The sequence below is a fragment of the Chiloscyllium plagiosum genome, unplaced genomic scaffold (assembly GCF_037043375.1).
Source record: "Chiloscyllium plagiosum isolate Xiang-an unplaced genomic scaffold, Cpla_swu_hap1 HiC_scaffold_2, whole genome shotgun sequence".
NCBI classification, from domain to species: Eukaryota; Metazoa; Chordata; class Chondrichthyes; order Orectolobiformes; family Hemiscylliidae; genus Chiloscyllium; species Chiloscyllium plagiosum.
The window spans coordinates 164855472-164868269 of record NW_028270140.1 but is presented as its reverse complement, the minus strand read 5'-3'; the positions used below and the strand labels follow the sequence as shown (position 1 = coordinate 164868269).

The 12798-nt window shown below is 44.0% G+C and overlaps 1 protein-coding gene across 1 annotated transcript in view; it reads right to left on the bottom strand.

The window, feature by feature from the left end:
- Positions 1-12798, bottom strand: part of wdr70 (WD repeat domain 70) — a 196605-nt gene that overhangs the window by 109768 nt on the left and 74039 nt on the right. The window contains exon 10 of the mRNA XM_087975431.1: positions 2494-2668. Coding sequence (XP_087831557.1) covers positions 2494-2668 — 175 coding nt within the window. The remainder of the gene's footprint in view (positions 1-2493; positions 2669-12798) is intronic.

Sequence of the window (12798 nt, the reverse complement as noted above, 5' to 3'; positions counted from 1 at the left end):
TCCTCATAACCCTCAATTTCTGGATTAGTGACCATAATAACGTGAGCAGTAAGATATTCATGGACAGGAATAACAGCAATCCTCAGGTGAAGGTGTTAAACTGGAGGAAGGCAAACCACAAGAATATTGGGCAGGAACTGAGGAACTTTGATTGGAAGCAGCTGTTTGAGGGTGAAACCATATCAGACATGTGGCAGTCTTTCAAGTGGCAGTTGTTAAGGGTTCAGGAGCAGCACATTCCTGCGAGAATGAAGGATAGGTATGGCACGTTTTGTGAATCTTGGATGACCAGTGATGTTATGACCTTGATCAAAAAGAAAAAGGAAGCATATATAAGGTCTAGGAGGAGGGCAACTGATAAAGCCCTTGGAGTAGGAAATAACTTAAACAAAAAATTAGAAGGGCTAAAAAAGTCATGAAAAATCATTAACAAACAGGATTAAGGAGAATTCCAAAATTTTTTACATATATATATAAAGCCAAAGGGTAGCCTGGGAAAGGGCTGGCCCATTCAAGGACAAAGGAGAGCATCTATGTGTGGAGCCAGAAGAGGAAAGTGAGGTCCTAAATGAATACTTTGCGTCGGTATTCACCAAGAGAAGGAATTGGTGGAGTATGGTCACAGGGAAGAGAGTGTCGAGTGTCTAAGACAAGTTGCTATTAAAAAGAAAGAGGTATTGTGCACCTTAAAAAAGCATTAAGGTAGATAAGTCCCCAGGTCCATAAGACATAGGAGCAGAAAATTAGGCCATTTGGCCCATCAAGTCTACTCCGCCATTCAATCACGGCTGGTAGGCTTTTCGACCCCAATTTTTCACTTTCGCCCCCTAATCTTAGATTCCCTTGGCAATCAAGAACTTATCTTCCTTTGTTTTAAATATACTCAATGACCTGGCCTTCATAGCCTTCTGTGATAATGAATCCCATAAGTTTACCGCTCTTTGGCTAATGAAGTTTCTCCATATCTCTTCTAAGGTCTTCCCTTTATTCTAAGGCTGTGGCCTTGGGTCCTCATCTCTCCTGCCAATGGAAACATCTTCACAACATCCACTCCGTCCAGGCCATTCAGTATTCTGAAAGTTTCAATCAGATGCCCCCTCATCCTTCTAAACTCCATCAAGTATCGTCCCAGAGTCCTCAAATGTTCCTCATATGTTAAGTCTTTCATTCCTGGGATCATTCTCATAAACCTCCTCTGGACCTGCTCCAGGGCCAATGCATCTTTCCTGAGGTAGGTGCCTAAAATTGCTCACGATATTCTAAATGTGGTCTGAGCTGAGACTTATAAAGCCTCAGAAGTACATCCTTGCTTTAAATTCTAGTCCTCTCGGGATAAATGACAACACTGTATTTGCCCTTTTAACTACTGACTCTAACTAGTGACTGCAAATTAACCTTCAGAGAATCCTAGACTGGAACGCCCAAGTCCCTTTGCATGAGAGATTTCTGAATTTTCTCCCCATTTAGAAAGTAGTCCAAGCCTCTGATGGGATCTATCCCAGAATATTGAGGGAGGCAAGAGAATAAATTGCTGGAGCACTAATACACATCTCTGTATCCTCTTTGGCCACAGGTGGGGTCCCAGAGGACTGGAGAATAGTCAATGTTGTCCCATTGTTTAAGAAGGGTAGCAGGGATAATTCAGGAAGATACAAGCCTGAGACTCTCACATCAGTGACAGGAAAATTATTGGGAAAGTTTCTCAGGGACAAGATCTATATGCATTTAGAAGCAAATGGACTTATTAGCGATAGACAGCACGATTTTGTGTGGGAGAGATTGTGCCTCATTAACTTGATCGAGTTTTTTGAAGAGGTGATGACGATGACTGAGGAGGGAAAAGCCTTTGACAAGGTCCCTCACGGCAGACTGGTACAAAAGGTGAAGTCACGTGGTATCAGGGGTGAGCTGGTAAGATAGATACAGAACTGGCTTAGTGATAGGAGTCAGAGGGTAGGGATTGGAAGGATGCTTTTCAGAATGGAGGGTTGTGACAAGTGCTTGTGACACAGGGATCACTGCTGTTTGTGGTCCTTATAAATGATTTGGATGAAACATAGCTGGTCTAATTAGAAAGTTTGCGGACAATGCAAAGATAGGTGGAGTTGCCGATAGTGAGGAAGATTGTCAGAAGATACAGCAGGATACGGATCAGTTGGAGGCATGGGCATGTTTTGTACAAGTTTTGCAAAATATCCTGACTTTTATACCCCATTCATTTGAAATAAAAGCTAACCTTCCATTTGCCTTCGCTATTACCCACTGAATTTGGATGTTAGCTTTTTGTGACTCCTGAACAAAGATTCCCAAATCCGTGTTTGGTATTTTTCTGTCGTCTTTCTCCATTTAAATAATATTCAGCTCCTCTTTTCTATCTGCCACTGTGCATCACTCACATTTTCCACATAATAATGAGATTTCTATGTAACAGAAAGAGCTCTCCTATGCCCCTGACCACATGAAGTGACTGCTGTTGGACAAAGCCACACTCACATTTACTGTTCGGTCCCAAATCTGAATAGAGCCATCCTGACATGCTGCAGCAATTAATTTGCCATCCCTGCTGTACACACATGTGGTGGGAATGACCCGCTTCCCTTGCATGGAGCGTGGCTTGAAAACACTCTTATGTTTCTTCTCGTTGTTCATATCCCAAGTGCGCACCGTTCTGATAACAAAGAAGGAAAAGTTAGTCACATCTCCTTCCTCATTCTACTGCGGCATTGATATTAGCATGAATACTGTGACACTACTCCACTGGGCAATGACAATAGCATTAATGTCCCTGACTCATACTGACCAGAAGCTGAGAGTAGGAATGCCATGTGAGGTTCCAATGTACTTATGGCAGCTGGACCATACTGACGGATACTGCATAGGTGATGGCCAAGTGTTATTATCACTAGAATATTAAGCTGGAGAGCCAGGTCTGAATCCTGCCGTGGCAGATAGTGGAACTTGAAATCAATAATAATCTGCAATTATGAATCTACCCATGAGCATGTAACCATTTCTGATTGTCAGGGGAAACCCATCTGGTTCACTAATGTCCTTTAGAGAAGGAAATCTGTCAACTCTACCTGGTCTAGCCTACATGTCACTCCAAACACACAGCAATGCGGTTGACTCTTAACCACCCTCTGGGAAATTAGGGCAATAAATGCTGGTCTAGCCAGTGACACCCAAATCCCATAAATGAATTTAAACAAAAAGGAGTTATTCAGTGAAATGGCAAAACAACATGACTTTCAGCAAATGCTTGTTGAGTAGCAATCTCACCTTGGAGTCAAGGGTCACGGGTTCGGATCTCACTTCAAAGAATTGAGACTTGGGAAATATGATCATCCTCCCAAAGGATCAAAGAATACAAGGGCTAAACAGGAAAGTCATGGCCGCTATCAAATCAGCTATGCATATCAAATGGAAGGGTTGGTGCACAAGGATAAAAGGCCTGCTTCTGCTTCAAGATTCTATGCCTATATGCATATTCACAATATTTGGGTTCGAGATTAAGAAGCAACCAGGTGTAATTATGCACCAAGATTTCATTAAGAGATCTCAGTAAACAAGAGGTGGTGTGGTGGAGAAAGCCCAGTGTCAGTGTGACAATAAATTTGAATAATTCAATAGCTAAGCCAGAAGAGGAAGGGATAGGGGGGGAAATGCTGATGATTAGGGGCCTCACAGTCATCTACTGAACCGGGATGATCTCCTATCAAACACAGTTGAGCTTCTAGTTTTCTGGCCTTGGCATCCAGCTGCCTGTGTTTCCAGAGCACACCTGCCTCAGGAAGCAGTGGTCCCAGCTCCAGCCTGTTCCTGTCTCTCCATCATGAAAAGATTGGAAGCAGGCATTACCAAGAAGGAGGCAGTATCACAATGGCAAGAAATGGCCAATTCCTGATTTCCCACCTCCAGGATGAAAATCCAGGTCTGTATATTCCTCAAAACTTGCTTTCTTGACAGGAACTGTCTTGATAGACATGCTTTCAAAGAAGTTGCAGCAACTTGTAAAGGGAACAGAAGAACAGGACCAGGCCATTTAGACCGCCAAGCATATTCTCTTGTTCAATTCAGACCATTCAAAAGTGGAACAGGAGGAGGTTGATCAATGCCTGAGCCTGCACCACCATTCAGTAGGATCATAGCTGATCCAATATTCTTTATATCCATTTTCCTTCCCTCCCTCTTCATTCTTCTCCTGGTCAAGAATCCATCTCAGCCTTAAAAATACCCCTCAGCTTTCTGTGGCGAGGAGTTGTAAAGGCTCACAACTGAGAAGAAATTCCTACTTATCTCAGTCTTACATTGGCAGTTAAAGAATCATAGAATCCCTACAGTGTGGAAACAGGCCCTTTGGCCCAACAAGTCCACACCGATCCTCCGAAGAGTAGATCCCCTATTCTATTACTTTACATTCACTTGAACAAATGCACCGAACCAAGACATTCCTGAATGCCATGGGCAAGTTAGCATGGCCAATTCTCCTAACGTGCACATCTTTGGACAGTGGGAGAAAACTGGAGCACCCGGAGAAAACCCACGCAGACACAGGGAGAATGTGCATATTCCACACAGACAGTCACCTGAGTCTGGAATCGAACCCAGGTCCATGGCACTGTGAGGCAACAGTGCTAACCACTGAGCTACCGTGTCGCCTAGTTTTTTTATTCGGAGACCATGCCCTTTGGTTGGAGACACTCTCACGCGAGGCAACATCCTTTCCCCATTGACCCTGTCAAGCCCCTTAAGAACAAGATCCCTCTCATTCTCCTAAACTCCAGTTGTCAAGTCCCAACCTGTTTAGCCTTCACTCACAAGACAATCCCTCCATATCATCCTGGTGGACCTTCCCTAAACTGCCTCCAATGAAATTAATACTGAAATAGACTTGGATAAATTGTTTGTAATTCAAGCTGACAAACCACCAAGATCAAATAAGATGCACTCAAGGTTTTGAAAGAAATAAGGGGAGAGAAATTGTAAGGACACTGACCATAACCTTTCAGTCTTCCAAACTCTTTCAAACTTGGAAGAGGTGCCAGAAGAACTGCAGAATTACCAGAATTATGGCCTTGTTCAAGAAAGGTTGTCAGGATAATCCAGAACAGTCAGTTTCACCTTGTGGTATGGAAGTTTCTAGAAACAATCATGCAAATGAGAAAGTGAGAATTAGTAGTTACAGAAAAAAGATGGATTGATAGGAAGAGTCAGCATAAAGAGGCAATTGTTTAACTAACTTGCTGGTGATTTTTGAAGACGTAACAGAAAGGCTCAATTAAGATAATGATACGTATTGGGTGGCACAATGGCTCAGCGGTTGGCATTGCTGCCTCACAGGGACCCTGGCTCGATTTCACCCTCAGGTGACTGTCTATGTGGAATGTGCACATTCTCCCTGTGTCATAGAGTCCTACAGCACAGAGACAGGCCCTTCAGCCTAAACTGACCAAAATGTCCATTGACACTAACCCCATTTCCCTGCAATTGGCCCACATTCTTCTAAACCTTTCCTATCCATGTATTTGTCCAAACACCCTTTAAATGCTGTTAATGTACCCACCTTGACCACTTCTGCTGGCAGCTCATTGCATATGCGTACCACCCTCTGTGTAAAACAGTTGCCCCTCAGGTTCCCTTTTATTCTTTTCGTTCTAACCTTAAACTGATGCCTTCTAGTCCTCGATTCCCCAACCCTGGGAAAAAGATGGAGTACATTCACCTATCCATGTCTCATGATCTTATTCACTTATAGAAGATCCCCCTCAGTCTCCTCCTCTCTGAAGAAAAAAGTCCAAGCTTGTCCAAATTCTCCCTATAACTCTTGATCCTGGCAACATCCTTGTAAGTTTCTTCTGCACTCTTTCTAGTTTAATAACATCCTTCTTATAGCAAGGTGACCAAAACTGAACACAATAGTCCAAGTGCGGCCTCACCAATGGCCTGTACAACAGCAACATAACTTCCCAACTTCTATACTCAGTGCCCTGACTGATGAAGGCCAGTGTGCCAAAAGCCTTCTTCATTGCCCTGTCTACCTGGGACACCACTTTCAGTAAACTGTGAACCTGAACTCCAAGATTCTTCTGTTCCACTACATTCCTTAAGGCCCTACCATTCACCATGAAACTCCAATCTTGATTTGACTTTCCAAAATGCAAGAGCTCACACTTCTCTTTTTTAATCTCCATTTGCCATATCTCGACCTATTTCCCTTACTGATCAACGACCTGCCACAATTTCTGATAAGCTTTGTCACTGTCCACGACACTGCCTATTTTAGTGGCATTTGCAAACTTATTAATCTGCGTAGGTTGATACAGTGTCACACCACAGAACATAGATCAGTACAGCACAGTACAGGCCCTTTGATCCACGATGTTGTACTGAGCATTTATCTTAACCTCAGATCAACCTAACCGACATACCCCTCAATTTACTGCCATCTATGTGCTTGTCCAGCAGACCCTTAAATGTCCCTAATGTCTCTCAATCTATTACCACCACTGGCAGTGCATTCCACTCACCCACCACTCTTTGTAAAGAACCTACCTCTGACATCTCCCCTATAGCTTTCTCCAATCACCCTAAAATTACGACCCCTCCTGACAGCCATTTAGGTCCTGGGGAAAAGTCGCTGGCTATCTGCTCTATCTTTTTTTTTAGATTAGATTAGATTACTTACAACGTGGAAACAGGCCCTTCGGCCCAACAAGTCCACACCGCCCCGCCGAAGCGCAACCCACCCATACCCCTACATTTACCCCTTACCTAACACTACGGGCAATTTAGCATGGCCAATTCATCTGACCTGCACATCTTTGGACTGTGGGAGGAAACCCACGCAGACACGGGGAGAACGTGCAAACTCCACACAGGGGAGAACGTGCAAACTCCACTGGCGCTGTGAGGCAGCAGTGCTAACCACCAATTCTCCTGATATGCATATCTTTGGACTGTGGGAGAAAACCCACACAGACACGAGGAAAATGTGCAAACTCCACAATTCCTGAGGCTGGAATTGAACCCAGGTCCCTGGTGCTGTGAGGCACCAATGTTAACCACTGAGCCACTGTGCCGCCCTGATTTTCAGAGAAGTTAAATAGATATTTTGCATTAGTCTTTATGGTCGAAGATATGCTAAAGTAGCATCAGACACATTAGTGATGCTGACAGACACTTATGTATGCAGTTGGGGCACGAGCTTAGGACCATTATGGAACCAGCTCTGGAGGTGTGAGTATTGTCAGTAAAGTGTTCCTATTCATATTTATTAAGTGTCTACTTAGTTTATTATTCCAGGATCCAAATGGTAACAAGAATGGGATCCAGTCCACAAACACCTTTTGATTTTGTCCAGAGAAGACATTGCTCAGACTTTGGAAATGCTTGAAGGAGGTAACATCGAGGGAACTGGTCTCAGAGGACTCCGGTCGCGGTCAGTGCCAGGAAAGAAGGGTCTCATCGGGATATGGGCCAAGAGTGGAGACTGAAGAAGGGAGTACACACCCAGGAGGAGCTACTGAAGTCGTCACAGAGAGCAGTCGTGAGGCGACTCAAGCTGTTGGCGATACCAAGGAGGAGTCCGTTGGTGAAGATGCAACCGATGCAGAAAGTGTTCACTGTTGGATTCGGGCTGCAAAGAGAAACTAGACTTGAGTGGCAAGTAGAATTCCCGCCAGCAGGAAAACAAAATGGCAGGCAATTTGAAGTAATGATAGAACATAGAACATAGAAGAATACAGCGCAGTACAGGCCCTTTGGCCCTCGATGTTGCGCCGATCCAAGCCCACCTAACCTACACTAACCCACTATCCTCCATATACCTATCCAATGCCCGCTTAAATGCCCATAAAGAGGGAGAGTCCACCACTGCTGCTGGCAGGGCATTCCATGAACTTACGACTCGCTGAGTGAAGAACCTACCCCTAACTTCAGTCCTATATCCACCCCCCCTTAATTTAAAGCTATGCCCCCTTGTAATACCCAACTCCATACGCGGGAAAAGGTTCACACTGTCAACCCTATCTAACCCCCTAATCATCTTGTACACCTCAATCAAGTCACCCCTAAACCTTCTTTTCTCTAATGAAAACAGCCCCAAGTGTCTCAGTCTATCCTCATACGATCTTCCTTCCATACCAGGCAACATCCTGGTAAACCTCCTCTGCACCCGTTCCAGTGCCTCCACATCCTTCCTATAGTATGGCGACCAAAACTGCACACAATATTCCAGATGCGGCCGCACCAGAGTTTTATACAACTGCATCATGACCTCAGGACTCCGGAACTCAATTCCTCTACCAATAAAAGCCAGTACGCCATATGCCTTCCTCACCGCACTATTTACCTGGGTGGCAACTTTCAGAGATCTGTGTACATGGACACCAAGATCCCTCTGCTCATCCACACTACCAAGTATCCGACCATTAGCCCAGTACCCCATCTTTTTGTTATTCTTCCCAAAGTGAATCACCTCACATTTAGCTACATTGAATTCCATTTGCCACCTTTCTGCCCAGCTCTGCAGCTTCTCTATATCCTGCTGTAACCTGCCACATCCTTCCTCACTGTCAACAACTCCTCCGACTTTCGTATCATCCGCAAACTTGCTCACCCAACCTTCTAACCCCTCTTCCAGGTCATTTATAAAAATGACAAACAGCAATGGTCCCAAAACAGATCCTTGCGGAACACCGCTAGATACTGTTTGATAAAGTCAGAAAATTGGATTTGATGCACAGAAGGCAAAGAAAGTGGTACAGGATATCAGCAGACCATTTCGTTTTACAGTACCATCAGCAGCAAAACCGAAGGAATCTGATACAACCAGAGAAACCAGTGGAGGAGACATTCTAACAGCTAGGCAAAATGTTAGGAAATGATTTCACACCCAAACCGCTGGTGATCACTGAACATTTCTGTTTTTAAAAACAGGTACAGCATGAAGGAAAGTCCGTCGTCCAATTTGTGGCCACCTTAAATAGGTGAACAGAATTATGCAAATTCGGAGGGTTCTTTATTTACAGAATCCCTACAATGTGCAAACAGGCCCTTCAGCCCAACACATCCCATCCAAACCCATTCCCCATTACTCTACATTTACCCCTGATTAATGCACCTAACCTACACATCCTTGAACACGATGGGCAATTTAAAGCATGGCCAATTAATCTAACCTGCACATCTTTGGATTGTGAGAGGAAACCTCACACAGAGGAAACCCACGCAGCCACAGGAAGAATAGGCAAACTCCACACAGATAGTCATCTGAGGCTGGAATCGAACTTAGGTCCTGGCGCTGCGAGGCTACAAGAGGTCAGCGTGTTGGACTCGAGAAGCCCAGTACCATGGGTGTAAGTGAGTGTGTCATAGTGCCAAAATTGTCAGGTACAACCCAAACAAGAGAAGGGGAGCCAGAAAGAAACCATCCTGAGGACGTGGCACTATGACCAGCCAGGGAGTAGCCTCATCAGATGGCAATGGCTAGCACGAGGGGACATAGCTTTAAATTGAGGGATGATAGATATAAGATAGATGTCAGAGGTAGTTGCTTTACTCAGAGTAGTAGGGGTGTGGAACAGTAGTACACTCGTCAACTTGAAGGACATTTAAATGATCATTGGATAGACATATGGACGAAAATGGAATAGTGTCGGTTAGATGGGCTTTAGACGCTAATCTAATCTTCCATGCCATTATCCAAGCCATCAATAAATAGCGAAAATAATTGAGGCCGAAAACCAGATCCTTAGCGGACACCACTGGTCACATCCTGTCAATTTGAGTGCCTACCCGTAATTTCTACTTTCTGTCACCTGATACGCAACTAATTTCTCAGTCATGTCAGTAGAGTGGCCTCAATTACATGGCCTTCTATCATAGTTAACAGTATTTTTAACGTGGAACTTCAATGAAAATTCTTTTTGAAAGTCCCTAAAAACAGTACCGAGAGACATTACCCTGTCCATGATGTTAGTCACATCTTCAAACATTTCAATGACATTTGTCAGGCATGACCTACCTGTCATAAATCCATGCTTACTCTCCCCCAGTCAACTGCAAGTTTTCAACATGTTCACATATTCCATCCTTGATTACAGACTCCAACAACTTCCCCAATTCAGATGTTGGATGAACAAGTCTGTAATTCCCTAGTTTTCCTCTTCTGCCCTTCTTAAAAAATGCAATAACGTGCAATTTTCCAGTTCAGAGGGATGACTCCTGTAACTGGAGAACTCTCAAAGATTATAGTTAGGGTGTCTACAATCTTCTACCCGACTTCATTTTACACCCTTACTAAAAACTGTCAGGTCCTGGGAATTTGTCACCCTTTAATTCCTTTCATTTCCCCGTTACCATGCTATAATGTTTTACTTACACTAATTTTATTCAAGCTCCTGCCCCAACAGACTATCAATTTCCTCAGGACCTCCTCCTCCTCCACTGTAAATACTGAAGCAAAGTAATTACTCAACATGTCTGCCATTTTCCCCATAGTCACTGACAATATCCCCACTTTCAGCCTTTAGTTGGCCAACATTGCTCCTGACCATCGACTTTCCGTTTACATATGAAATTTCTTCTTCCTGACTGATATTTCCTGACAAGCTTCTTTCCAAAATCCTTTTATTTACTTCCATAAGCTGCTTTGTGGCCCTTTGCTGGAGTTTGTATCTTTTTCATCGAGCAGGATCTGTGCTTTTTTTGCATTTTTGTAAGCCATTCCTTTTAGTTTTAAGCTGTCCCTTAACTCTTTCATTGTCCATGGCTGTTTTTGCTTGAAGTGGAGCCACTCCCTTCAGGGGTATAAACTGGCTTTGTATGTATTAAATGTTTCTATAAATATCCTCCACTGTTCATCAGCTCTTCTACCCATCAGCAGATTTTCTCAGTTTGCTGAGGACATTTTCTTGTTTCATCTCATTCAAGTTGGCTTCATAGAACATAGAAAAATACAGCGCAGTATAGGCCCTTCGGCCCTCGATGTTGCACCGATCCAAGCCCACCTAACCTACACTAGCCCACTATCCTCCATATGCCTATCCAATGCCCGTTTAAATGCCCATAAATAGGGAGAGTCCACCACTGCTACTGGCAGGGCATTCCATGAACTCACAACTCGCTGAGTAAAGAATCTACCCCTAACATCTATCCTGTACCTACCACCCCTTAATTTAAAGCTATGCCCCCTCGTAATAGCTGACTCCATACGTGGAAAAAGGTTCTCATGGTCAACCCTATCTAAACCCCTAATCATCTTGTACACCTCTATCAAGTCACCCCAAACCTTCTTTTCTCCAATGAAAACAACCCCAAGTGCCTCAGCCTTTCCTCATACGATCTTCCTACCATACCAGACAACATCCTGGTAAACCTCCTCTGCACCCGTTCCAGTGCCTCCACATCCTTCCTATAGTATGGCGACCAAAACTGCACACAATACTCCAGATGCGGCCGCACCAGAGTCTTATACAACTGCAACATGACCTCAGGGCTCCGGAACTCAATTCCTCTACCGATAAAAGCCAGTACGCCATATGCCTTCTTCACCGCACTATTTACCTGGGTGGCAACTTTCAGAGATCTGTGTACATGGACACCAAGATCCCTCTGCTCATCCACACTACCAAGTATCCGACCATTAGCCCAGTACCCCGTCTTTTTGTTACTCTTACCAAAGTGAATCACCTCACACTTACCTACATTGAACTCCATTTGCCACCTTTCTGCCCAGCTCTGCAACTTATCTATATCCTGCTGTAATCTGACACATCCTTCCTCACTGTCAACAACTCCACCGACTTTCGTATCATCCGCAAACTTGCTCACCCAACCTTCTAGCCCCTCCTCCAGGTCATTTATAAAAATGACAAACAGCAATGGTCCCAAAACAGATCCTTGCGGAACACCGCTAGTAACTGCACTCCAAGATGAACCTTTACCATCAACTACTACCCTCTGTCTTCTTCCAGCCAGCCAATTCCTAATCCAAACCTCCAACTCACCCTCAATGCCATACCTCCATATTTTTTGCAGTAGTCCACCATGGGGAACCTTATCAAACGCCTTACTAAAATCCATATACACCACATCTACCGCTTTCCCCTCGTCCACCTCCTTAGTCACCTTCTCAAAGAATTCAATAAGGTTTGTGAGGCACGACCTGCCCTTCACAAAACCATGCTGACTATCCTTGATCACATTATTCCTATCCAGATGTTCATAAATCCTATCCCTAGATCTCAAACTCTTGAAACTCTGATCCATGCATTTTGCTTAAAAATACTACATCGAACTGAGGTCGTGGTGGTCAACAGCTTTACGTTCCTAGGATGACCAACAATCTGTCCTGGTCCATCCACACTGACACCACAGTCAAGAAAGTACACCAACACTTCTCCTTCCTCAGAAGGCTAAGGAAATTTGGCACTCTTACCAATTTTTAGAGATGCACCATAGAAAGCATCCTATCCCGTTTGGTTTGGCAACTGCTAAAGCCAAGACCACAAGAAATTACAGAGAGTTGTGAAGGCAGCCTAGTCCATCACAAACCCAGCTTTCCTTCCATTGACTCCGTCTATACTTCCAGCTGCCTTGGGAAAGAAGACAATATAATCAAAGACCACTCCCATCTTGGTTACACTCTCTTCCATTGAGCAGAAAATACAATAATTTGAAAGCACATATCAACAGATTCAAGAACAGCTTCTTCCCTGCTGTTGTCAGACTTGTGAACAAACCTCTCATATATTAGTGTTGATCTTTCTCTGCCCATTCTCTATATCTGTAACACTA